Source organism: Enoplosus armatus, chromosome 11 (assembly GCF_043641665.1).
Source record: "Enoplosus armatus isolate fEnoArm2 chromosome 11, fEnoArm2.hap1, whole genome shotgun sequence".
Classification (NCBI taxonomy): domain Eukaryota; kingdom Metazoa; phylum Chordata; class Actinopteri; order Centrarchiformes; family Enoplosidae; genus Enoplosus; species Enoplosus armatus.
In genome coordinates, this window is record NC_092190.1 from 24312824 (window position 1) to 24340018 (window position 27195).

General features: G+C 43.1%; 6 protein-coding genes across 6 annotated transcripts; 5 read left to right on the forward strand and 1 right to left on the reverse strand.

Annotated features, from left to right (window-relative positions):
* The first annotated feature begins 1792 nt into the window (after window positions 1-1792).
* On the forward strand, window positions 1793-8027 carry LOC139292701 (olfactory receptor 6N2-like). Its single transcript, XM_070915066.1, has 3 exons — window positions 1793-2525; window positions 4014-4054; window positions 7881-8027. The coding sequence occupies exons 1-3, from the start codon at window positions 1793-1795 to the stop codon at window positions 8025-8027; spliced, it is 921 nt and encodes a 306-aa protein (XP_070771167.1).
* A 1478-nt stretch (window positions 8028-9505) lies between these two features.
* LOC139292191 (olfactory receptor 6N2-like) lies at window positions 9506-10432 on the forward strand. The gene has a single exon (XM_070914403.1). The coding sequence runs from the start codon at window positions 9506-9508 to the stop codon at window positions 10430-10432; it is 927 nt and encodes a 308-aa protein (XP_070770504.1).
* Window positions 10433-13982: 3550 nt separating this feature from the next.
* Window positions 13983-14903, reverse strand: LOC139292224 (olfactory receptor 6N2-like). Its single transcript, XM_070914466.1, has one exon. It carries the CDS (start codon window positions 14901-14903, stop codon window positions 13983-13985), a length of 921 nt encoding a protein of 306 aa, XP_070770567.1.
* A 2287-nt stretch (window positions 14904-17190) lies between these two features.
* On the forward strand, window positions 17191-18111 carry LOC139292225 (olfactory receptor 13C2-like). Its single transcript, XM_070914467.1, has one exon. The coding sequence runs from the start codon at window positions 17194-17196 to the stop codon at window positions 18109-18111; it is 918 nt and encodes a 305-aa protein (XP_070770568.1). The 5' UTR covers window positions 17191-17193.
* A 393-nt stretch (window positions 18112-18504) lies between these two features.
* On the forward strand, window positions 18505-19420 carry LOC139292702 (olfactory receptor 6N2-like). Its single transcript, XM_070915067.1, has 2 exons — window positions 18505-18527; window positions 18589-19420. The coding sequence occupies exons 1-2, from the start codon at window positions 18505-18507 to the stop codon at window positions 19418-19420; spliced, it is 855 nt and encodes a 284-aa protein (XP_070771168.1).
* Window positions 19421-23520: 4100 nt separating this feature from the next.
* LOC139292227 (olfactory receptor 6N2-like) lies at window positions 23521-24450 on the forward strand. Its single transcript, XM_070914468.1, has one exon. The coding sequence runs from the start codon at window positions 23524-23526 to the stop codon at window positions 24448-24450; it is 927 nt and encodes a 308-aa protein (XP_070770569.1). The 5' UTR covers window positions 23521-23523.
* Window positions 24451-27195: the final 2745 nt, after the last annotated feature.

Genomic DNA, 27195 nt, shown 5'->3' on the forward strand with positions numbered 1-27195 from the left:
CCAGCTATCATTATACCTCAACAAGGCCCTCAGTGTTGCACTACTACTCATTACTGAAGATTGAGGTGGTCTTCCCAAGAAAAAAGACAGCATTAGCCATTTCAGCAAGGAAGGAAGTCAAGTGACATTATTATGAAGCAACAAATGACATCACGCCTCAACCACATCTCTAATCACCCTCCCAGCCTACTGATACCGGGTCAGCCAATCCTGTCAGTTTTCCAGACGACAGACGCAAGGTTGTATAAATCTAAAAAGTAAGACTAATGCTACCTGCTCCCGAACTGCAGAACAATCTCTCTGGCAATGATCTGTTTGAAAGTGATTTTCCTCAAGCCATGATATTCCCGCCGCAGTCAAACCACAGCCAAGCGTCCCGATAGAGCCGCTTGTGCTCTGTGGTGCACGTACCTCGGCCTAGTGGGCATCTCCACTCAAGCTGCCCTAACGAAGTCTCTCCAACTCGGGATCAATCCCAGGCTTTGCATCTTTCTGCAGGTTTTGCCGGCTACTATAGAGGGAGATGGTTTGCTTCCAGTTGGCCTGCAGAGTTCAGATCTCTCGATTCAGAGTCCTGCTCTTCCTCGTCTGAGCTCCATGAGCTGTCCCCTATTAAAATAGCTTCCAATCTTTGGCGGCACGAATGGTCTAGGAAGTCCATACTCATTCACTTTGATAACACAACATTTGTGGAAATCCTAAACCAAAGTCGATCTTGTTCTCCAGCAATCATGCAGTTTATGGGCAGATCCCAAACCCAGTTCATTCTCCATGCAGCTCATGTTTCCAGGTACCACAACAGCATTGCTGATTCAATGTCCCGCTTCTCATTTCAGAAGTTTTGACTCTTGGCCCCAGAATCAGACATTCATCCCATACCTGTCCCATGATTTTCAGACTCAATATTCAGTTGGCTCCACAGCTATAAAACCTTTTAAATGCCTCACAAGAAGACATCCTTAATAATCTCAGTTTATCTAACCGGCTGGAATGTTTTCAAATCTCATCACCGATGCTTGTTCCACCTTACCGGCAGCCAGTGTCACTCACTTCAGACCGTCTCAACCTTTACCCCCCAATCCCTTTCCCCACATCCATTCATCAATCCTCAGCATCTCATATTTCCGGGCCCTTTGCTGCATGTCATCCTCTCACTCTCTCCCCTGTCTTTCCTGTCTGTCTCGACTGTCCTATCGAGACAATGAACAGTGGTGTTCTGGAGGTCATGGACCAACAACGTATTTTGTTGTTTAATTTGGAGGACTTGTTATCTGCGCATATGTATATACACAGCTTCCTACACAGGCCGTACAGCACAATGCTTTCAAGCAAAGAAATATTGTTAATTTTGGTCATTACTTTTGTGATGAGGAGTGTGACCTACAGTATCTGTAGTTAGTGCACATGCAGGTCAATGATCAGGGCCTCGCAGCAACTCTGCAACAGCTCGAAATGCAATGTGGTAAAGAGAACACACACCCCTGTAAACAAAGTCTAACCCCTCTGAGTTCAGGCCTCCAGAGTTTGAAGAAGTTTCTCACATGATGGAAGAGTTAATGAGATCCATGGAGGGTGAAGAATATTAATATTATATATTAAAATATTTCGTCGGACTCAAACAGTTCACTTTCTGAACACACACCAAGTGCAGTTTAAGGTCAGGTATCTGAATGAATCAGCCAATCAAACACATGTTCGATGTTCATCTAATCTTCATAGTAAGACTTGTTTCTCACTTTATTCATTCACCTGTCTGTCTTATTCATTAATGGTTTAATTTGTGACGTTCTTCATGGATGGTGAATTAAATGTAACATATATAACTCTTGGTGGGTATGTGGAAGTGGACGAATACAGGTATTTATTTTTTGTCATTATGTTAATAGTATATATTCTAACCATCTGCTTTAATTTAACCATTGTGTTCCTGATTTGGATACACAAGAACCTCCATGAGCCTATGTACATTTTCATTGCAGCTTTGCTTATGAACTCTATAGTTTACAACACTGCTATGTACCCAAAGTTGTTAATCAACTTTTTATCTGAAAAACAGATCATATCTTATTCAGCCTGTCTCTTTCAATTTTTTCTATATTACTCCTTAAGTGCTTCTGATTTCTTACTGCTGTCAGCCATGGCCTATGACAGGTATGTGTCTATATGTAAACCTCTGCAATATGCAACCATCATGAGAAGAGCCAGAGTGAGTATTATGCTGGCTTTAGCTTGGCTTGTGCCTGCTTGTCAGATTGCATTCCCAGTTATACTGAGCGCTAAAATGAAACTCTGTCATTTAACTTTAAATGCAATTTTTTGTAACAATTCACTTTACAGTCTCCACTGTGTGACTTCCAGAGCACGGTCTATATTTGATATGTTTGCTCTGCTGAACATGGCCCTTTTCCCTTTGCTCTTCATACTTTTTACATACACCAGGATACTAATAATATCCTATCGAAGTAGTAGAAATGTCAGGAAAAAAGCTGCACAGACCTGTTTACCCCACCTGTTGGTTTTAATCTGCTTTTCCTCTTTGTGTGCATATGATGTCATTATAATTCAACTGGGATCTGATTTCCATTTAATAATGACTTTACAAGCGTTTATGTATTATCCTCTCTTCAATCCAATAATATATGGACTAAAAATGAAAGAAATCTCTAAACACCTGAAGAGGTTGTTCTGTCAAACCAAAGTGATCTAATGTATTAAAAATGAGTAATAGTGAAGTTAGTGATGATGATGTCAAGTCATTTCTGTAATAATAATAATGCAGAGACGTGACTGTTCTGATCTTTGGAAGGTATTTAATGTAAGGATTTGTTTCCATGCTGTAAAAATCCTCTTCACCTTTCGTCATGGAAACAGTGAAGACTATGTTCAGTTTGAACAATGTCAACAATGACTACTCATGATGTCACTGCAGCTCCGTTAGTCAGTCATGGGCAATCCGTCCTCCAGCCGTCTGAAGAGGGAGCACGTCCCTTTGAATGGCCTCTCCCAAGGTTTCTCCCATTTGTTTGACCATTTCGTTTGTTAAATTAATAATTTAAGAGATTTGTTGACTACAGAGGTCAGTGTGGGCAATCCACGCTGCAAGCAAAGGGAAACCAACAAATCAGCAACAATAAGAAATAAGAGTGCAGGTCCAGGAATAAGCACGATCCCATTCATAGAAAATAAATAATGACAGAAAGAAAGTAATGGGCAGCATATTTCATCACTACCGGAGAGGTCAGACAATCAATCTTCTGTTGTTCCCATAAATAACACATTTTTCATTAAGTTTAAACAAAGAAGTGTCAGGAAGTAGTGAAACTGTGTGAACATGTGATAGTTTCACCGGGACAAACCCATATCATGTGAATCTAAGAGGCCCATGTCTGAAATTGACAGAAAGAGCACTTTGGGGAGGACCTGGCCTTCATGGGGAATAGTCTAAGGGATTGTATTAGGTTTAAAAATGTATACATTCATTATAAATAATAAAAAATAATGATGATTGGGGAGAAGAGACTGAAACATTAGACCTACTGTACTTCTACCCAGCGATCATTGCAACAAAACGTAGAATAATTTTGTTTCAAGGACTTCTCTGAACCGTGAATCATGCAAAGCTACTCTAGTTGAGTCCCAGAATAAAAATATAGAACTCTTAGTCCCTCCCTTCAGTCTCACTCTGTCTGCATTTGAGTCCTATCCCCGCTGCCCTGCATTTCCTGAGTTGTGACAGAATGAACCGACCTAATGTGGACCCAGCAGACGAAGCTTGTTCTGTGGAGGAAGTAGATGAGGCTCCTTATCTGCTAGCGTTGAGTCTGCTAGTTCCCAGCCTGATTCCCGGCCTGCTAGCATCCTGCCTGGTTCACCTTGGCCTGCTAGCATCCTGCCTGGTTCACCTTGGATGCTAGCAGGCCTGGTTCACCTTGGCCTGCTAGCATCCTGCCTGGTTCACCCTGGCCTGCTAGCAACCAGCATGCACTCCAGTTGATTAGGCTCGGGTTCGTGAGCCTGCAGCCTGCCTGTCTTGATCTGTCCTGTCCTGCCTGTCGTGAGCTGGCTTCCCCACCGCCCATCTGCCTCAAATCCTTCGAGCCAAAAAAAGTAAAGAGAACACACACCCCTGTAAACAAAGTCTAACCCCTCTGAGTTCAGGCCTCCAGAGTTTGAAGAAGTTTCTCACATGATGGAAGAGTTAATGAGATCCATGGAGGATGAAGAAATGTCTTAAAATATTTCGTCGGACTCAAACAGTTCACTTTCTGAACACACACCAAGTGCAGTTTAAGGTCAGGTATCTGTGAATGAATCAATACTTTTTACATACACCGGGATACTAATAATATCCTATCGAAGTAGTAGAAATGTCAGGAAAAAAGCTGCACAGACCTGTTTAATCAGCTTTTCCTCTTTGTGTGCATATGATGTCATTGTAGTTCAACTGGATCTGGGATCCGATTTACATTTCATTATGACTTTACAAGCATTTATGTATTATCCTCTCTTCAATCCAGTTATATATGGACTAAAAGTGAAAGAAATCTCTAAACACCTGAAGAGGTTGTTCTGTCAAACCAAAGTGATCTAACGTATTAAAAGTGAGTAATAGTGAAGTTAGTGATGATGATGTCAAGTCATTTCTTCAACTAGTCAGCTAGTCCTAATTTCATGCTGGGCATGTTACCACCATCAGTTCAAGATTTACCTGCTTCCACTGAAAGACAATCATCTTCGAAGCTGCCGTTGTAACCATGAATATTAAACATTTTTCATTAATGGTCAGATTAAGTTTCATGAAGCAGTAAAACTGACTGTGAGCATGTAGTATCATATGTATATAGGCATCAGCATGAAGTGACAGAAAGAGTACTCTGTGGAGAGTCGGCCTTCATGAGCGATAGTCTACTGGGTGAACAAAAAACTCTCTGTTCAAATTTATAATGAATAAACTGATAATTGGGGTTGCAAGAAGAAACTGAAATATTATTCCAGACTGACTGTCAGTTCAGACCTGCTGCTGTCGGATGTCGTTTCCCCAAACAGTGCTGAACAAGCGAGGCCTATAGGAAGCCTTCATTAAAACTGAATAAATTCAGGCCACCAGGCCCTTGGAACCTGGTCTACAGTGAAATGTGGTGTACAGATAAGGAGACACCAGTCTGCCAGTCCAGGGAACACTGCAGAAGATAGTTTGAATAACTTGAAATGTGTGTACAACTGTGTCATCCTAAATATCAGCAAGTCTATGCACTCCTCTGTTGCTCCGAGAGCGGACATGAATTGGCTTCTTCCTTTGTCTTGTTAAAGAGCTTCGGCTGAGTTGAAAATTGAGTTGTAATGTGTTCAGACAAAGCCTATTGAGAGCGTTTTCACTTACAAAGACCTCGCCATTAAAGACAGCAAATGAGTTTTGGAATGAAAACATTACGTCATCCAGCAAGGTGCCAACAAAACATAGTCACACCAGTAGCTGAAGCAACATGGCCCCCGCCAATGAAGCCCCTTTTGTTGTTTAAAGACATGATGAAATGGGGATGAACACAAAGGGATGAACAGAGAGTTGGATGGGGATCAATGACATGCTGGGAAGTGTGTTAGGGAGAAACCGAGCGAGTGAGACTCAGGGTGGGGGCATGTCTCTATGAGGCTTCATGGCGAGGACTGGATGTCACATGGTCATGTGTCATAACACTCTTTCAATTGAGAACTTGACTGGCCATCCTTCCGCACAGTGTACTTCTTCAACTGCTGGAGTATGGGCGTTGCCATCCTGGTGTGTCAGGATTTCTCTAAGCCTCTTTTCTGCAGCTGGCAGCCCCTCTGCTGTGTAGCTAACAGGAGCTCTGGACAACACGTCCACAGTTGCAGTGTCTTTGCCGGCCACATGGTGTAAGAGAACCTCATTAGTTGTATGCGTAAACGCTGTATGCGCGGTGGCAGTTCATCTAAACTCTTTGAGCCCAGCAGGGGAACAAGAGGTTTATGATCCGTCTCAAAGTGGAAACTTTTCTCGATAAGGAGCTCTGCAAACCAGCGCCCATCCCATATGACGACGAATTGGCACCGATGAAGTGATTCGGCATTTGGATCATACATTGCTAGCTCTGGGGGTGTTGTTAGGTCTTCTTTTCAGTAGATCTCTGAGGATGTGTTTTTTCTGCCAGATGAGGCAGGAATTTCCCCAGAAAGCGTCTCACCTGACTGACATTACTGGGCTCCATCATGGCTTTCACAACGCTCACCTTATCGGGGTCTGTGCTGACCTCCGGTGCCTCGATGACCTGCGCCTGGAACTTCATCCTGCTCTTTGAGAACTCGCACCTGTAGCTTTGAAAACATCTTGGCTCCAGCAAGCTGTGTTAAGGTGTGTTTGATTTGTTCATCTCAGTGAGGAAAACTCTCTGCGCTAAATGTGACACTCTCTACCACTACATGCTGATCTTTGTTCTTGTTAAATGTTTTATTTCAACCTCCGACACCATGTTCTATTGTTTATAGGTATAATGTAAACCTCATCTGGAGGCTTGACACAAGAACGCTACAGCTAGCTGCATGCCAGTTAATCCATCTCCTTATTGTGTTCCACCTGCAACACAGTACAACCTGCAGAAGGTTCCTACCCATGTATTTTACCTAGTACTACAGTTTGAGTTGGAAAGAGTAATGGGGCACATGCACATGTAGTTGCTTTGTTAGATCTTGCAATTCTCCCTATGCTCTTCATAATTTTTACATACACAAAGATCCACTCATATACGGGAAAATATAAACAAAATAAACCTAAAACAAACCATAATGTTGTTGTAGGGACCTTTTATGTTTCAATGTGGGAAAAATGAAAATGAAATAAAGCACATGGTTGTTGTTGTCAAAAAGTATTTCATTATTATTATGTATGTGAAGTCAACTGGCGCTGTGCACACACACATACACACAGCCACCTGATTTGAACGTCATCAGTTCTGCAGGTATTTGGTCATAAACCAAAGTATTGGACACATAAACATGTTGACCTGATGGTGGCGCTGGATGAAGAGTTACAGTTCATCCTGAGGGGACCGTGAAGGTCTGAACCAAACGCCATGAACATGATGTTCATCACCGCGATTCAATAGTAGATATTTCACTCGAAACTATAAACGAGCCTAAAGATGATTTGAGACCAAAAAAAGAAGATCATGGGTGGCCTGGTAGCTCAGCTGATAGACTGCGTACCACATAGGCTGTGGCCATAGCAAAATATTAGACCACATTGTTTACTTTTATTTACAGGGAAAGACATCACTGTGAGGCCAAATAAAGTCCCACACTGCTACATGATAAAACACTGTGACACGCCAGGCCTTCAGCATCTCCAGAAACATGAATTCAACTTGAAAGGAACATCATCTGCTGTTGGCAACATGTTTTAGCTGCTGTATATTCATGCTTACAACTTTCCACGTCCGGAGAGAATATTAGTTTCCTGTTAGAAAAACTCTCTGTAGGACTCCCAAACATTATTTATTACGTCATTGATTTAAAGTGGATGAAAGTCACAAATGTTATTGGCCATGATGGCACATGCTCACTTATAATGTCCCATAATGCATTCTTCATAATCCCACCCCGTATCCATGTGTGCTGCAGATGCATGGCACACTTCTGCAACGAAATGATCCAAAGTGCTCTGGCATCTCCTTGGTGCTCTGGACGGATCACGCCTGACTGTACACTGTACTGATTCACAAAAATATTTCCATAGTGGGACATCTGTCATTAGAGACAACGCTCCTATCTTTTGAGCCTAGTTGAGCGGATGAAAAAAATAACATTATTAGTCAATAGACTAAGAGTCATGGTCCCAGGGGAGGTGCTTGACTAACGTCGATTCACAGACCCCATATGAGTCGGCCAAGAAGGTGCTGCAGCACCTTGCCCGGAATAAGGAAACCAGGGCCCCCTCCTGGAGCCAGTCTGGGCATGGCAGACTGGTCAGCTCTCTAGCAGGGAAGGAACTCAAGACAGTGCAGGAGGTGGAGTGATACGAACATCTACGCATAGCACTGGGTAAGGATCCAAACTCTGGAAGAGGGGCTTGATTTGACTGAGCACTGGGCGGGTGTGGGGATACTCATGAGCTCCTGACTGAGCGTTGTTGTGTTGGAGTTTGACTACGCATCGCAGAAAGGAAGACTGTTGTTTGTGCCTATGCAACGAACAACTGTTTCAACAATTCGGCCTTCTTGGAGTCTCTGGTGGGGTTCAGGAAACGATACCACCTCGGGATTCTATAGTTCTGCTGGGGGACTACAATGCTCACATGGGCAACAATGGAGAAACCTGGAGGGGTTGTGGAGTGCTGCGATTTCAAACCCTTGGATCTATTTCTTCAACTGGACTTCCTGCATCGTATTCCACTGTAACGTCTGTACCTAAAACAACACGATACGGTCTGTTGCAAGCCTATTCCAAATGAAATGGTACAATATGGTACACTATGACGCCAAGGGGAAATATCTGAGGGTGATAGAGAAAACATTCTTCTAATATTTGGGTGAAATGAGGACTACAAAGTGATATGTAATCATGTAATCCTCCTATGTAGTCCCCACTCACTGAACACAGCTCATTTGGGGTCATGAAAAAGTAAATATCTAGGTGTGAGGGAAATTCCTACTTTTAATTATGTGTTCTCCAACGTGATAATGCCTTCCTCAGTATGAAAAGATGAACTCAATAACGATGTTGTTAAACTGAATATAAGAAAGAGTTCAGCCTGGAAGGGACGTTGAAATAAATGATGTATCTTCCCATGACGGTTAATGTGTGTGTATGTGGAAAGTTAAAGTGGTCAGTGTTGTGAGATGATGTTAAAAACTGACATTTCCACAACACTAAGCTGGAATCCTCATCCCTCCTTTCACCCTCCAGCACCCACTCCCACAGAGAGTCCAAGAGGTGAGCCTCATCTTGTTGGCCCCCAATTGGTTCAGATGATCTGGTTCTCAGTAATTGCACCCCTTCTGCAAGCCAACCGGCAAAGCTAATGCGGCACGCAGCCATGTTTCAATGAGCCTGTGCATGAAAGACAACAAAGCAATCCAGAGAAGGGCCCATAAAGACACCAACGAGAAGGTGTAATAAGGACTTATTACTATGACTACTAAGACAAAAACTGATAGTTCAGTTTCCACAACACCAGGCTGGAATCCCTCTCATATTAAAAGGCCTGAGTCCAGCTTTGGGTCTGAAACATTCAGCATTATTTGGGCCCCCAGAGTTTGATGACGCTGCTGATGAGATCTTTGGAGGGTGGCACAGTCTGATAAAATCACTGCACAGACTCGGTTCATTATCTGAATCCTGAAGTCAAACACACACCAGGTGCATCTCAATGTCAGGTAACTGTAGATGGAGTTGTCATTTATAGCAATCTTCTGAGTGAGACCTACTTTCACAATCCGTGTTCATGTCTATCTGCTTTGTCATCTACCTGTTTAATTTGGTGACACTTATCTTAATGGACGCTGAATTAAATGTAACATATATAACTCTTGGTGGACATGTAGAAGTGCACAAATACAGATATCTTTATTTTGTGATCATGTTTATAGCATATATTCTGATAATCTGCTGTAACTCCACCATCGTATGTCTCATCGTGATTCACCAAAACCTCCATGAGCCTATGTACATCTTCATCGCAGCTCTGTTACTGAACTCTGTTCTTTTCAGCACTAATATCTACCCAAAGCTTCTGATCGACTTTCTGTCTGAAAAACAGATCATATCATATTCAGCCTGTCTCCTTCAGTGTTTTATATTTTACTTGTTAAGCGGTTCAGAGTTCTTACTGCTGGCAGCCATGGCCTATGACAGGTATGTGTCTATATGTAAACCTCTGCAATATCCAACTATCATGAGGAAAACAACCGTCAGTATGTTCCTCACTTTAGCCTGGCTTCTGCCTGCTTGTCAGATTGCAGTTCCAGTAGCACTTAGTGCTAATACCAAACTCTGTAACTTTACTTTAAAAGGAATCTTTTGCAACAATTCAGCTTACAAACTTCACTGTGTGACTTCAAGAGTGCTGTCTGTGTATGGTGTGATTGTTCTGTTCAATCTTACACTTCTCCCAGTGCTCTTCATCCTTTTCACTTACACAAAGATATTCATAATAACCTACCAAAGTGGAGCAGAAGTCAGGATAAAGGCTGCACAGACCTGTTTACCTCACCTGCTGGTTTTGATCAACTTTTCTTGTTTGTTAACATATGATGTCATTATAGTTAAACTGGAATCTGATTTTCCAAAAACTGCACGTTTAATAATGACTCTACAAGTGGTTTTGTATCATCCTCTCTGTAATCCATTCATATACGGACTAAAGATGAAAGAAATCTCTAAACACCTCAAAAGGTTGTTCATTCAGATCAAAGTGAACTAATTATCAACTCTGCTTCACTCATTCACAGTCCTTTGTCTTGTAATAATTTAGTCAACCTAATTTAACTGTCAGTAAAATAGTTGATGTAAGTTACTCCGAGTCCTCCTCACTGTGCTCATTGTGTGCTGCCAGTGTAGTCCTGATATGTCCACAACATTTCTTCTCCTCTGTTTCTGTCAATACAAATAAAGACAGATTTTGGTAACGTTTTTATTTTTCAACTACAGTTTTTTTTCGTCATCAATATTGCATGTTGATAGAGTCACAGTTAGTTTTCAATGGTGTCAGTGCTGTTGTGTCATGGAAAAAAAGGTAATTGACGAACATATTAAGTAAAATGAAATTAACACAGTGAAGACATTCATATTGGGACTGTTGTCCCTGGGTGTGCAGATTATGTTCATTTTTCTTTGATAGTGTTACAGCTTCTGGTGCTTGTCTGTCTACATGTTATTGAGAGTACAGATCATTACTCACTATCCAGAATTAATAGTAAATCAGTTATAGTCCAAAAACTGTCTGAGTTGACTTTTAAATAAAAACAGCAAATTATATCGAGTATATTCGCTGTCGTCTGTCTCAGTTTATATCAGATGGACTTCTCCACCTTGTCTGTGCTCAGGCAGAAGCTGTGTGTGAGTGGCTTTTTTCATCCAAATCAAATAAAAATACTCTGACAGTTGTGATTATGTTGGTAAGAGAAGTAAAGAAAGAGGCCGATGTGGGGTGGCCCAGTGGTCTGAGGGTTCAGGGCGCCAACCATGAACCGCAACGTTGCTGGTTGAGGATCAATACAGGCATAATGCCCTAAATATACTCAAAAAAGACACATTTATTGAAGGTTATTTTTTATCCAAGTCAAATAAAAGAGACACGATCACAAAGCCAATGTCAACAAGCACAAGCATCCAATTTCACCCACTCTCATACAACCAGAGCAAAAACAGATGGACAACCAGCAAAACACAAAAAGTGCAACGCTCAAAACTAAATTTAAGCAATAAAAACGACAAAGAATAAATGAAATCTGTCATATTTTGGAACGGTTGTAACTTTGGGTTCTTCAGTTCTTACTGGATGGTTTGTGATCCACGTTTCTGAGCTTTGTGTGGGACAACTGCAGTCTTCCTTCCATTATGAGGATGGAGATTAAGCGGAGCTTCAGCCGTTCTCTCTTTAGCCTTTACTCGGGCATATTTATTGAACATTGTAGATATTATCTACATTCTTTACACACCTTCTCGTATCGGCTCACTCCGAGCAACACTGGCGATGAACACATGAACACTTCCACGTGCGCACACGCAGGTGCACACAATGTGATGACGTCACAACAGAACGTACTATAATACATGGAGTAAGGGCGCCATCTTAAAGTAACACTTAACACCTTTTTATGGTACTCGCCTGGCAATTTTCACAGGTTCCCATGGAGGCCACAGGAGACGTGGTCGTCATGGTTCCCGACACCATCGCCAACGTTCCAGAGACTCAGCTGCCCAGTATCCCGGTCTCCAAGCTGCCGAGTGCCAAAAAGTCTCAACTGCCAGAATCCTTGCTGCCCAGCGCCTCAGAGATGCCACTGGTCCTGCCTGGCCCCCAGTCGGTGATCTGGTCGACACCGGCTCCTGGTCTCCATTTGGCAGACCGACCGACACCAGCTCCACTGACTCCTGTTTCTGGTTCCAAGTCAGCATCCCGGCCAACACCCTCTCCTGCTCCTCAGTCGCTTCTCAGTCTGCTTCTCCTGAGCTGCAGCTGTCTCCTGTTCCTGGTTCTCAGTCGGTGGCTTGACCGAATCCTGCACCACTTCCTGGTTCCCAGTTGGCAGCCCGGCTGACTCCTGGTTCCTAGTCAGCGGTCTGACCGACATCTGTTCCTGAGCTGCGGCCAAAACCTGCTCCTGAACTAAAGTCAGCGACCCAGCCGATACCTGTTCCTAAAGAGCTGCAGCCATCTCCTGTTTCAGACCTGCAGCCGACACCTCTCCCTGGTCTCCAGACGGTCTCCAGACCGCTCCCCAGAGCATCTCCACCTGTCTCCCATCACTCCTGAGTGGCTCCGCCTGTCTGGTCGTCCTCCTGTGTGTCTCCATCTACGTTGCCCCGCTCTTTGACCCTGCCTCCTGGTCGTCGACTTGAGATGTCCCTTGTGTCTTCCCCTCACCCTGTGCCAGTTCATCCAGAGATGATATAGAAAGGAGACATTATGTGGGTTTCACCACTGTCCCACTCCTTTAGGAGACCAGCAGGAGGTCCGGAGTCTATTCACTCCAATGGGAGAAGTGAACCTGAGCACAAATCATGACCCATTATTTCGTCCCATTTTCACCAAATTAACTATTGGACCTATTTTTCTGTGGCCGCATGTCTCCCAAACACTCTGACACTTTCTGCAAGCCAACCGGCAAAGCTAATGTGGCACGCTGCCATGTTTCAATGAGCCTGTACATGAAAGACAACAAAGCAATCTAGAGAAGGGCCCATAAAGACATCAACAAGTCATTAAAGTACTTGAGGGTATGAAGACCTACCCGAGCATGCGTTCATGCACCTTGTGAATGTACGGGAGACTAACAATATGCCAAATAGGAAGACACAGAGTTCAAAGGTCATTGAACCTGAGATAGCACCTCACCTCCCGATGGTCTTCCGCCAGTGAAGTGGCAATTTCTGCATCCTCCCTGTGCTGAGGGTCTGCTACCACTAAAAAACAGGCTGACTTTGTCAGTGACTGATGATTAATAAACTGCAATGGGTAACTGTGTTTCATACCCAGCGAGCTTACACAAGTCTGTATGGTCGGTGCATTGGCTGTTTAGGGTGAATGAACACAGCAAGTGATGCAAGGTGGAAATTTGCTTTGATTTCTGTCTGAACACACCATCAGTTTCTTACCCACTTTGGTCTGGTAGAATCTGTGTTTTTTAGTAGCCTCACCAACAAGGTTTTATATACCTTGGAGATATCGTTCAATAGCTTATTGTTATTGTTCAGTATAGATGGTTTGGGTTCTTGCAGAGAGCCTACTGTGCTGAAACATGTAGCAGACTATAAAAAGACTATTTGTTTCCCTCCATGTGTGAACATGAAAACTAACCAGTATTTGTGATGATTGTATGCAGCGCCACTCACATGTTCTGACTCTTGTTGTGACGAATGACAAAGAGGATTATTACTGTTCCTGGAATTATTAACTTTAACTGCAATACACCCAGAAATAATGATAAACTAATATGAAAATCATTTGTTGTAACAGGGTTCTTTTTTTCTGCAGTTTATCAAAACAATCTGGAAAATTCAGAATGCCAATATAATAAAACGTTTCTTCTTGTGTTGGCAAAATACAACCCTGATGAAGGCCACAAGTGTCGGTCTCACGATAAAGTTCTTTATTTAGTTAAAATTTGTTGCTGGAGTTCAGAGTTCTTTAAAAACTGCAGTTAGTCATTAGTCATTAAATTGTTGAAGGTGGTGATGCTCTTTACATTAGTCTCTACATCATTATGATACAAATGGATGACTGTTCAACAGTTAACAGTGTTAATACATCAGACCATTTTGCAGAACAACCTCTTGATGTGTTTTAAAATGTCTTTCATCTTTAGTCCATATATGATTGGATTAAAAAGCGGATGATACATTACTATTTGTAACGTCATTATTAAACTTACAGTTTGGGGAAAATCAGTTCCCAGTCGCAGTAGAACTACATCATATACACTCAAACAGGAAAAGTTGATTAAAACTATCAGGTGCGGTAAACAGGTCTGTGCAGCTTTTTTCCTGACTTCTCTACTACTTCGATATGATATTATAAATATCCTGATGTATGTAAAAAGTATGAAGAGCAAAGGGAAAAACATAAGATTTACAAAAGCAATCAAGGCATATATATTCTGTGCTCTAGAACTCACACAGTGAAGTTTGTAAACTGTACTGTTACAAATGATTCCTCTCAAAGTGAAGTTACAGAGTTTTTTATTGGCATTCAGTGTAATTGGCACAGCAACCTGAGAAGCAGGTAGAGTCCAGGCTAAAACCAAGAAAATACTGACAGTCGTTTTCCTCATGATAGTTGGATATTGCAGAGGTTTACATATCGACACATACCTGTCATAGGACATGGCTGCCAACAGTAAGAACTCTGAGGCGGCGAGAGAGTAATATACAAACCACTGAAAGAGACAGGCGGAATATGATATGATCTGTTTTTCTGATAACAAGTCGATCAGAAGCTTTGGGTAGACCGCAGTGCTGAAAAGAACAGAGTTCAGCAACAGAGCTGCAATGAAGATGTACATAGGCTCATGGAGGTTTTTATGAATCCAGATAAGACACACAATAGTAGAATTACTGCAGAGTATTAGAATATACACTGTAAACATGATCACAAAATAAACATATCTGTATTTGTGCACTTCCACATACCCATCAAGAGTTATGTATGTTACATTTACTTTATTATCCATTAAGGTTGTCTAAAGGAAATACTATGTCTCACTTTGAAGATTACATCAACGTACTACATATCTTGTATTAGATTGTCTTTCATTCACTGTTGCCTGCCCTTGAAATATTTCACTATGCAGATATCCAAAATTCAGAGCGTGAACAGTTTGAGTCTGTGGATTGTTTTTATCCGCCTGCATCGCCCTCCATGGATCTCATTTAAGTGCATGAAGTGCAACGATCATCTAAAAACATCGTCAAACCCTAGAGACTTTCTGTGCTCCATTAATCAGAATTTCTACTGTATTACGATACTCATTGCTATAGAAATGGACTAAATGCTGTATGTTATTTTCTGAACACTCCACCTGACTGCTGTTTAAGTTCAGCGAAAGTGAATCCAAAATCCAGCTTTTGTATGCTGCACAAGAGCCAGGTTAACTTTCGACTCAGAGTCTTTCAGCACACCCACTGAACCAAAGAAGGAACGTTTGTGACGGCTATTTTGCATGTGTTTATATGATTGTGACATTTATCATTTAGTCTACAGAACCAAAAGAGTCGTTCATGAGTCGGTTCGTGAGTCGTTCATGAGTCGTTCATGAGTCGGTTCGTGAGTCGTTCATGAGTCGGTTCATGAGTCGGTTCGTGAGTCGTTCATGAGTCGTTCATGAGTCGGTTCATCCCTCACTGACGGGGTCAACCTGTTGGTAGTTGCAGCAGACCCTCAGCACAGGGAGGCTGCGGAGATCTCCAATTCACTGGGAAAGAGGACCAACAACCAGCAGGCGGGGTTCTATTAACATTACTTCCTCATCCCTAAGAGGAATGGGAGACTTGGACAGGTTTTGAATTTAAGAGGGATCAAAAAGACCCCCACAATGCAAAATGATGGCTTTACCGCAGGTAAATGTTTTCAGATCCCATTATACAGGGACCTCAGGTTAGCCTTCAATGACCAGAACTTTCGAGGTCTGTGTCCTCCCATTCGGCACATCATTAGGTGCATGAACACATGGTCGGGAAGGTCTTTACACCCTCAGCTACTTATACAACTCGTTGTTGGATGCACGCCCACTCAGAAGAGCAGTGCTGCAACAATGCTATGCTTAGAGCTCCTAGGCCTGTGGCTCAACAGGAGGAAGAGCTGTCTATCTGGCTCTTCTGCACTTCCTGCCATGTGCTTGTGAGAACAGACAGTATACTAGCAGCAGCTTACATAAATGGACAGGAGGGCTTGGGCTGCCCTCGCCTTTACTTTATTGTCTCAGACAATATGGGCATGGACACATCTGCGGTTCAAGTCCCTAAGGGCAATTCAGCTGCCAGGTTGGGCCAAACATGTTTGCAGATCAGCTCTTCAGAGGGGGACCCCTCCCGGGAGAATGGAGGCTGCATCTATAGGTGGTAAGCAAGATCTGGGACCACTTTGGTTCACCTGTGGCCATTGTGTCTTTTTGAAAGCCTGCCTTGCGCCTGGTATACCTCTAGGCTAACTGAGTGGCCTTCCACCTGTTTTATGGCTGGCCTTAGCTTAGTTTAGCTTATCTGAGCACATGGGTAGGTACTCTGGTGGTGTGGAGGTCTCATTCAAAGTCAACTGCCATTTCGTGCTCCAGCAGGAGCAGCTGGGTCTACTTGGTTTCCTCACGGTGTGTCTTGCAGTCCCCATAGATATGGAAGATATAGGATGGAGATGCTTCTACCATGTAAGGCATAAACTCTCTCAACACAAAACTATACACAGAATATAATAACACCACAAAATCTCCATAGAATGAACTTGGAGTCATCACATTATTCCACGCTGTATGTGGGTCAGAAGAAACTGGGAGATGCTGGCAACCACTGGGCCAGATGCCCAGTTGCTATCTGGGATATTGAATGCCTGCAGATGCATCTGTGATTCAGAACGAGCAAAGAGAGTGAAGCATATCGGAGTCTTCTTGAGAAATGGCACTAATTAGATAATTATGTCATCGCAAAAGGTCAAGGTTGAAGTAACCCTGAAAAACACAATTGGTGTTTCAGCACAAACTCTACAGATGCAATGTGCCAGAGACACACCGCAGCAAACAAAGTCTAACAACATCGAGTCCAGGCCTCTAGTTGTTAACGTTACCTCTTTCTTTGGAGAGTTTAATGAGGTCCTTGGAGGGTGAAACAGTCCAGTAAAAACATCCTACAGACTCAAGCAGATCACTTTCCAGTGTCTGTGTTCAGGTACCGATGACTGTATAAGACAATCTGATGGAGGTTAGAGACTTCAAGTAATGTGCCTGTTATATTCTTTAACATTTAGTTTCAGACATGGATAATGAAATAAATGCAACATACGTAACTCTTGATGGGCATGTGGAAGTTCATAAATACGGATGTGTTTATTTTGTGATCATGTTTACAGTATATATTCTAATACTCTGCAGTAATTCTACTGTTGTGTGTCTTATCTGGATTCATAAAAACCTCCATGAGCCTATGTACATCTTCATTGCAGCTCTGTTGCTGAACTCTGTTCTTTTCAGCACTGCGGTCTACCCAAAGCTTCTGATCGACTTGTTATCAGAAAAACAGATCATATCATATTCCGCCTGTCTCTTTCAGTGGTTTCTATATTACTCTCTAGCCGCCTCAGAGTTCTTACTGTTGTCAGGCATGGCCTATGACAGGTATGTGTCTATATGTAAACCTCTGCAATATCCAACTATCATGAGGAAAACCACTATCAGTATGTTCCTCACTTTAGCCTGGCTTCTGCCTGCTTGTCAGGTTGCAGTGGCAGTTTCTCTGAGTGCTAATAGACAACTTTGTAACTTCATTTTAAAAGGAATTGTTTGCAACAATGCAGTTTACCAGCTTCACTGTGTGACTTCAAAAGTAATGACCATATATGGTATGGTTGCTTTGCTAAATGCTGTACTTCTCCCTGTGCTTTTTATACTGTTTACATATACAAAGATATTTATAATATCCTATCGAAGTAGTAGAGAAGTCAGGAAAAAAGCTGCACAGACCTGTTTACCACATTTGATGGTTTTAATCAACTTTTCCTGTTTGACTACATATGACGTACTTCTAGTTCGACTGGAAACCAACTTTTCAAAAACCGTACGCTTAATAATGACTTTACAAATACTAATCTATCATCCTCTCTTTAATCCAATCATATATGGACTGAAGATGAAAGACATTTACAGGCACCTCAAGAGATTGTTCAGTCAAAATTAAACCGATGTATCTGTGTTAACTATGTACACTGATGTCGTCTTACTAATGCATAGATGTGATTTCTCTTTCTGTAGCAAAATAGAACTTGTGTCCCAGTATTGACATTCACATTGGCACTTTTTTCTCGGTCTTCTGATCAAATTCAAAGATGTTGACATTTTAAATTAACAGCCTTGAAAGCAAGAGTGTGTTCCTGTGTGCCATAGAGTTTTCTGTTTTACGTTGTTTTCTAGTGCCTGATTTTAGATTCGGAATAGAAATAGATAAATAAAGGAAACCAAATTATTGTTGCTGTCGCATAAACTTTTTATTATTACCACTATTTGTAGACTGTACCTCCTTTGCAGCTGCCACACACTCATATACACGGACATATCCTTTAAACCTAGTGTGATGTTTTCCACCAAAGTCCAAAGGTATAGACAATGGGTTAAAAAGAAAAACATTTTTATACATATTTTGTGATTATGTTCACAGTATATATTCTATAATATGCAGTAATTCTACCATTGTGTATATTATCTGGATTCACCAAAACCTCCATGAGCCTATGTACATCTTCATTGCAGCTTTGTTAATCAACTCTGTTCTTTTCAGCACTGTGGTCTACCCAAAGCTTCTGATCGACTTTTTATCTGAGAAACAGATCATATCATATTCCGCCTGTCTCTTCCAATTTCATGTATTTTACTGTTTAGGCGGTTCAGAGTTCTTACTGCTGGCAGCCATGTCCTATGACAGGTATGTGTCTATATGTAAACCTCTGCAATATCCAACTATCATGAGGAAAACCACTGTCAGTATTTTCTTGGTTTTAGCCTGGACTCTACCTGCCTCTCAGGTCACTGTGCCAACTGCTTTGAGCGCCAAAGAAGAACTCTGTAGCTTTATTTTAAAAGGAGTTTTTTGCAATAACACAGTTTACAAACTTCAATGTGTGATCTCAAAAGCACGTTTTATACGAGATATGATCATACTGCTTAATGTTGCACTTCTCCCTGTGCTTTTCATATTTCTTACATACACCAGGATACTCATAATATCCTATCGAAGTAGTAGAGAAGTCAGGAAAAAAGCTGCACAGACCTGTTTACCCCACCTGATAGTTTTGTTAAACTTTTCCTGTTTGTGTGTGTATGATGTCATTACAGTTGGACTGGAATCTAATTTTCCAAAGACTGTGCATTTAATAATGAACCTACAAATCGTTTTATATCATCCTCTCTTTAATCCAATCATGTATGGACTGAAAATGAAAGAAATTTATAAACACCTCAGGAGGTTGTTCTGTCCAGCCAAAGTGAACTGATGTATCACTCATGACTGATTAGTTTCTCATTTCTTGTGTAATAATCCTGAAGATGAGTGACTCCTCTGATCATTGGATGGTGTTTAATGTAAGAATGTGTTTCTATGACTGACACACAGTAAAGAGTAACAGCAGCTTCAACAATGTCATGACTGATCAATGTGTTGAAGTTTCTCCTTTTTCTAACATAGTATGTCCTAGTATGACCGCCCACTTTTTGAAAATCATTTCAGAAAGAGTTTTAATCCTGGAGCCAACCAACTACGAGATGAATGTCGACATGATTAGTACGATGTTCCTGTAGTTTCATGTAGTGGATGGATTTAGTAAATCCATCAAAGGAGCCACCACAGTTGAGAAGTTTTTACAAAAGCTGTGGTAGTAACCCACAAGACCTGTCACGGATGGCGGTGCCGGGCAGCAAGGAACACAAGGAATAGGGCCCAATAGCAGACACAGGGCAGAGTAGATGCAGTGCAGGGGATTTATTTAGCAAATCCAGGGGGACAATGACTTACAGGATACTGATCAGGCAGTGGTCAAAGCTGGGAAAGCAGTCCGAACAGGTAAACAGATAAGGCGAGGAACAGGCAAGAATCAGAGTCCAAAGAACAGCCCAAAAGTCAGAATCAGAAATACTTTATTGATCCCAGGGGGGAAATTGTACAGTCCCAGTGCTCCCATTCAAGATTAGAAAGTAGCATAAATTTAGAGCTAAAGTATGTACAAAACATAAAAATAAGAAATACAAAATAAAAATATACATGTTTACAGTATTTAAGTGAAAATATAAGTGTGTGTGTATATATATACATCAGCACTGGCACATGTTTACCGTCAGAGAGTCCAGCTCCACCCCCACAACGTCACTGGCCTGATTATCGGCGCACACACGGCTACCAGCCAGGTCATTCCCTAGAATGATGTCTACGCCCACAATGGGCAGTGCAGGCCGCACACCCATGTCGACCAACCCACAGTTAAGCACCAATCTATGCAGTGGAACAGCCAACGCCGTTAAGCCCATAACCCGCATCAGAACATGGTCTCCCGTACCAGATTCCTTTGAAAAAGGCAGCACAAAGCTCACAATGTATGAATTAAACACCCCAGTGTCTCTCCGAATTTTTCTCCAAGCTGCCTTTCACTCCAGTTTCCACCTGCTGACGGGGAGAAATGACAGGCCTAACATGTTTAACAGAAGCAGCAAACGCAGCAGATTTAACCTGCGCCCCACTATTCCCACGCCTAACATTGGCTTTAGGACAATCAGCTTTCCAGTGCCCCCTGCCTTTGCAAAAGCTACATACTTTAGTCGAGTCAAACTGCATCGGACCTTGTGTAGCCCGTTCTGGCCTACCCAGGCGAGAACCAGCTCCTTCCTCCCAGTTACCTGTTGCACGAAAGGTGCTGCCATTCCCCCTGTAACCAGCTTCATCTCGAGCTCGGCGCTCACGACCACCCCTGTGTATAAGCACATACTCATCGGCCAGCGCAGCGGCTTTGCAGCAGTCATCACTTTATGCTCACTGATGTAAACGACCAATGTGACTGGAAACAGAATTTTTCAATTGCTCCAAAACCACCAAATCACTCAAAGCATCGTAAGACTCAACCTTCAATGCAGTAAACCACCTACTGAAATGAGTAGCCAAGTCCCTGGCAAACTCAACACGCGTCTGGACTTCTCCCATGTCCGGAACTTCTGGCGATACACCTCAGGCACCAACTCATACGCCCGTAACACCGCAGCCTTGACTGTTACATAAACTTTACTTTCAGCCACCGTGAGAGCTGAGTAGGCTTCCTGCGCTCTGCCTGTCAGCACGCACTGCAAAAGTAATGTGCGGTCAGCATCTGACCACTCTCTACCTTCAGCTGCCCGCACAAAAAGTGTGAAAAAAGTATACGTGTCTCTGAGGAACCAAGCACAGATTATCTGCAACATCAAAAACACCAGCAGTAGCCCTACCAGGAGCAGCAAGGAAGGCCTGGCCCGCACCTGCATCAGGTTCACTTAAACTTAACCTCCGCTCCTCCATATCAAGTCTTTTGATTTCTGCGTCCCTCCTCAATTTCTCAACAGCCAATTTTTCCCTTTCAGTTTGTTGCAGAATCAACTACCAACCTCTTATTGTCGATGTCCAATTTGAAAAGCTCAGCGATTTCCAACAATTGCGCCCGCGAACAACACTCCAGTAACTCCTCAGACTCTCAAAAAGTCTTCTACACTAGCCATGACTCTCGAATAACGCCTCCACTTTCCTGCCCACAACACACCAACTGATGCAGGTCGCCACTCCATCATTCCTACCCGTGGCATGCTGAGCTCAAACAGCCCCAACTCACAGCCACCACATCACCGCAGCCTTGTCCCTCTAACTACCTATCCAGAATCTAGCTCAGCTCCCCCCTAGTCTTCAGGTGTTACTTGTGGCGGGTATTTATGTACTGAAACCCGATAGCCCGGTAAAGCAACCATAGCCTGGCGACCCACCTGCAGCTACGGACGTGCTCCCGAGAATTCCAAAGGGAACCCGCTCTTCGGCCTAACCACGGACAGAATAACAATTTACTACAGCCGTGCCCAGGACCAACAGAACTCAGTGCCACACAATCACCAGTGTAAAACAAGCTGGTGACACAAACACACATCCGCAGAAGAAAGCGACCTGTTATACAGCACAGCTCCTACATTAATGCAAAACGGCTTACTTACCACCTTCGTCTATGTCTCCAAACAACTCGCTCACAACACGAGGTGCACGGCCTGCTAACCTCCGACGTCACGTGGACACTACAGCACATTCCACTGACCACCGGTTTCATTCATAAAATCAGACAAGCCCCCATTTGTCACAGGAAGTCTCTTAAGCAGGAAGGGAGACCAAACAATGACCAAAAAAATGTATTTACAACGTGCTAACAAAAAAGAAAGAGATGAGAAAACAAGAAATAACAAAGCAAAAGACAACCATGTACACGATGGTTTTTTATACAGCGATACATCGGGCCCAGGTGTGGTTCATGAAGGAAATGATGACCCTCCGACCTGACCTGGATCCTGCAAAACAAAACGAAAAACAACAGAAGACAGAAGGACACCTAGTGGAGCAGAGGAGTCATCGCAACTCGTGTTAGTTAATGTTAGCTACCAAACTAGCCAGCCTGCAAAACTCATCACAACCCTCTATGTCTTGTCTTTCATACACCGCACTCCAGTACGTGGTGGACTTGTAGTGATTTTCACCCCTTTGGAAAGGTAAGTCATGGTTGTTCTGTGGTAAACGTAACGTAAGTGATTGTAGAGTTCAGTGGTAGCAGTGACTCACTAGCCATTTGTGAGGATGCTGGTGCGGTAAACATTTCCATGGTAACAGTGAGCTCCATCAATCTGAGACGTCGCTGTTACACTTTGGGATTGTGGGTAGTGTAGTACTTCTCTATGACACAGCAAGTAAAATATGTTTTTCTTAAAACGAAGTTGATATCATACGGACTTTTGGCTTCTACAGGAGCATATACCCTTGTTTCACAATCTCATAGTTCGTGGTAAGTCTACCTTGGATGGGTATGACATTATGGCACCTGTTCTCCAGGTGAGTCCAATGTCCCCTTCCTGGCTTTGGGACTCCTGCAACATGTAAACATTATCTCTTCCAAACTTTTGACCAATTAGCAAAAGACTTTGCGATCACATTTTCCAACCCCAGCCTCTGGGTCTCCTGAAACACAAAGTTTTCCAAACTGCTGAGCAACCCTGCTTACAAGAGTCTCTAGAGTTTGATGCATGTCAGCCGTTGTTGGTACGGACTTCAATGAGATCCATGGGGGGGTGAAGTAATATGATAAACACACTCCACAGACTCAAACAGTTCAGTTGTGAATTCTGGAGATGAAACTTCTAAGTGTGTCTTTAGGTCAGCTAACTGTAAATGAAAGACTCTCAAGTACAGGTGACATGTTTATTGAGTGACAGTTCTTTTCTCAGTTTTCACTGATCCATATTAGTTTTTATTACAAAATATTATTACAATCCACCTCTTTTATTCACATAGTTTGTTTTACTTATTAATATTGAGTCTTAGTCTTTGACAGTCTTAATGGATAATGAATTAAATGGAACATATATAACTTTTGGAGGGCATGTGGAAGTTCACAAATACAGATATGTTTATTTTGTGATTATGTTCACAGTATATATTCTAATAATATGCAGTAATTCTACCATTGTGTATATTATCTGGATTCACCAAAACCTCCATGAGCCTATGTACATCTTCATTGCAGCTTTGTTAATCAACTCTGTTCTTTTCAGCACTGTGGTCTACCCAAAGCTTCTGATCGACTTGTTATCTGAGAAACAGATCATATCATATTCCGCCTGTCTCTTCCAATTTCATGTATTTTACTGTTTAGGCGGTTCAGAGTTCTTACTGCTGGCAGCCATGTCCTATGACAGGTATGTGTCTATATGTAAACCTCTGCAATATCCAACTATCATGAGGAAAACCACTGTCAGTATTTTCTTGGTTTTAGCCTGGACTCTACCTGCCTCTCAGCTCACTGTGCCAACTGCTTTGAGCGCCAAAGAAGAACTCTGTAGCTTTATTTTAAAAGGAGTTTTTTGCAATAACACAGTTTACAAACTTCAATGTGTGATCTCAAAAGCACGTTTTATACGAGATATGATCATACTGCTTAATGTTGCACTTCTCCCTGTGCTTTTCATATTTCTTACATACACCAGGATACTCATAATATCCTATCGAAGTAGTAGAGAAGTCAGGAAAAAAGCTGCACAGACCTGTTTACCCCACCTGATAGTTTTGTTAAACTTTTCCTGTTTGTGTGTGTATGATGTCATTATAGTTGGACTGGAATCTAATTTTCCAAAGACTGTGCATTTAATAATGAACCTACAAATCGTTTTATATCATCCTCTCTTTAATCCAATCATGTATGGACTGAAAATGAAAGAAATTTATAGACACCTCAGGAGGTTGTTCTGTCCAGCCAAAGTGAACTGATGTATCACTCATGACTGATTAGTTTCTCATTTCTTGTGTAATAATCCTGAAGATAAGTGACTCCTCTGATCATTGGATGGTGTTTAATGTAAGAATGTGTTTCTATGACTGACACACAGTAAAGAGTAACAGCAGCTTCAACAATGTCATGACTGATCAATGTGTTGAAGTTACTCCTTTTTCTAACATAGTATGTCCTAGTATGACCGCCCACTTTTTGGATGGCTCTGGAGGTGAATTTGTCGTTTCAGAAAATCATTTCAGAAAGAGTTTTAATCCTGGAGCCAACCAGAATCAGAAATACTTTATTGATCCCCGGGGGGAAATTGCACAGTACCGGTGCTCCCATTCAAGAGTAGAAAGTCGCATAATTTAGAACTAAGAGTATGTACAAAATATAAAATACAAAATATATATAAAGTACAAAATATAAAAATAAGAAATACAAAATACAAAATATACACATTTACAGTATTTAAGTGAAATGAGGTAAAAATATATACAATAACAATGTATATGTATGTATGTGTTGCACTAAAGTGTGTGACTATATATGTATTGCACTTAAACATTTAGAATAAATAGTGAGGTGGTGTATGAACAGGTGAGGTAGATACAGATTTCCAGTCTCTTCCTGAGTGTCTGACCCTCAGAGGGAGGAGTTGAACAGTTTGATGGCCACAGGCAGGAATGATTTCCTGTGTCGATCTGTTGGACATTTGGGAGGAATGAGTCTCCCACTGAAGCTGCTCTTGTGTCCGACCAGTACGTCATGGAGAGGATGTGAAACATTGTCCAAGATGCCCCGCAGTTTAGACAGCGTCCTCCTCTCTGACACCACCGTCAGAGAGTCCAGCTGCACCCCCACAACGTCACTGGCCTTGCGGATCAGTTTGTTTAGTCTGTTGGAGTTCGCCACCCTCAGCCTGCTGCCCCAGCATGCAACAGCATAGAGGATAGCACTGGCCACCACAGACTCATAGAACATCCTCAGCATAGTCCAGCAGATGTTGAAGGACCTCAGCCGCCTCAGAAAGTAGAGACGGCTCTGGCCCTTCCTGTAGAGAGCATTAGTGTTCTTTACCCAGTCCAGTTTATTGTCTATGTGAACTCCCAGGTACTTGTAATCCTCTACAATGTCGACACTGACCCCCTGGATGGAAACAGGGGTCATCGGCGCCTTGGTCCTCCTCAGATCAACAGTCAGTTCCTTTGTTTTTGTCACGTTGAGCTGCAGGTGGTTCTGCTTGCACCATGTGACAAAGTTCTCCACAGCAGCCCTGTACTCCTCTTCATCACCCTTACTGATACATCCAACTATTGCTGAGTCATCAGAAACCTTCTGAAGATGGCAGGTCTCAGTGCAGTAGCTGAAGTCCGTGGTGTAGATGGTGAAGAGGAAGGGGGAGAGGACAGTCCCCTGCGGGGCCCCGGTGTTGCTGACCACCCTGTCTGACACACAGTGTTGTAAGCGCACATACTGTGGTCTGCCAGTCAGGTAGTTGACAATCCAGGACACGAGGGGGGCATCCACCTGCATCTCCGTCAGCTTCTCACCCAGTAGAGCCGGGCGGATGGTGTTGAACGCACTGGAGAAGTCAAAAAACATGACTCTCACAGCGCTCGCCGGCTTATCCAGGTGGGCGTAGACGCGGTTGAGCAGGTAGATGATGGCATCCTCCACTCCAAGTCGGGGCTGGTAGGCGAACTGAAGGGGGTCCAAGTGTGGCTTGACCAAGGGCCGGAGCTGCTCTAGGACGAGTCTCTCCAGGGTCTTCATGATGTGGGAGGTCAGTGCCACGGGTCTGTAGTCCTTGGAGCCACTGGGACGCGGCGTCTTTGGAACAGGAACGAGGCAGGACGTCTTCCACAGCACGGGGACCCTCTGAAGACTCAGGCTCATGTTGAAGACGTGGTGAAGTACTCCACATAGCTGGGGGGCACAGGCTTTAAGCACCCTGGGGCTGACACCATCGGGGCCTGCAGCCTTGCTGGAGTGGAGTCTCCTCAGCTGTCAAATCTGTTGAAAAACAGATTCAGTTCGTTGGCCCGGTCCACACTGCCTTCAGCTCCTCTGTTGTTGCTCGGCCTGTAACCCGTGATGGTCCTCATTCCACTCCAGACCTCTCTGGTGTTGTTCTGCTGGAGTTTCCACTCCAGCTTCCTCCTGTACTTCTCCTTGGCCTCCCTGATCTTTACCTTCAGTTCCCCCTGGATCGTTCTCACCTCGTCTCTGTTGCCAGCTCTGAGGGCCCTCTTCTTTTTGTTCAGTATGGCCTTGATGTCCTTTGTCACCCATGGCTTGTTGTTAGAATAACAATGGACAGTCCTTGCTGGGACAGTGGAGTCCACACAGAAGTTGATGTAGTCCGTGATGCACTCTGTGAGCCCATCAATGTCCTCTCCATGCGGCTCACAGAGTGCCTGCCAGTCAGTCACCTCAAAACATCCCTGAAGTGTCTCATAAGCCTCCTCCGACCATCTCCTCACTGTCCTCGTGGTTGCAGGCTGGCTCTTGACTAGAGGCACATAACAGGGGTTGAGGTGCACTAGGTTGTGGTCTGACCTACCCAGAGGGGGGAGGGGAGAGGTGCTGTATGCATCCTTAACGTTAGCATACAATAAGTCCAGGGTCCTCTCCTCTCTAGTGGGACAGCTCACATACTGTGTGAAGGTGGGAAGTGTCCTAGCCATGGTGACGTGGTTGAAGTCACCCGAAATGGCAATGAGTGCATTCAGGTGTTG

What these genes read in the sequence shown, in the direction of transcription:
- LOC139292227 (XM_070914468.1), top strand. Translation starts at nt 23,524, where the DNA reads ATGGATAATGAATTAAATGGAACATATATAACTTTTGGAGGGCATGTG.
- LOC139292224 (XM_070914466.1), bottom strand. Translation starts at nt 14,903, where the DNA reads ATGGATAATAAAGTAAATGTAACATACATAACTCTTGATGGGTATGTG.
- LOC139292702 (XM_070915067.1), top strand. Translation starts at nt 18,505, where the DNA reads ATGTTTTCCACCAAAGTCCAAAG. An exon ending in TTTTCCACCAAAGTCCAAAG is followed by an intron (nt 18,528 to 18,588) that starts GTATAGACAATG and finishes TTATGTTCACAG; the next exon opens with TATATATTCTATAATATGCA.
- LOC139292701 (XM_070915066.1), top strand. Translation starts at nt 1,793, where the DNA reads ATGGATGGTGAATTAAATGTAACATATATAACTCTTGGTGGGTATGTG. An exon ending in CCACCTGTTGGTTTTAATCT is followed by an intron (nt 2,526 to 4,013) that starts GCTTTTCCTCTT and finishes CGGGTTCGTGAG; the next exon opens with CCTGCAGCCTGCCTGTCTTG. An exon ending in TCTGTCCTGTCCTGCCTGTC is followed by an intron (nt 4,055 to 7,880) that starts GTGAGCTGGCTT and finishes GTCGATTCACAG; the next exon opens with ACCCCATATGAGTCGGCCAA.
- LOC139292191 (XM_070914403.1), top strand. Translation starts at nt 9,506, where the DNA reads ATGGACGCTGAATTAAATGTAACATATATAACTCTTGGTGGACATGTA.
- LOC139292225 (XM_070914467.1), top strand. Translation starts at nt 17,194, where the DNA reads ATGGATAATGAAATAAATGCAACATACGTAACTCTTGATGGGCATGTG.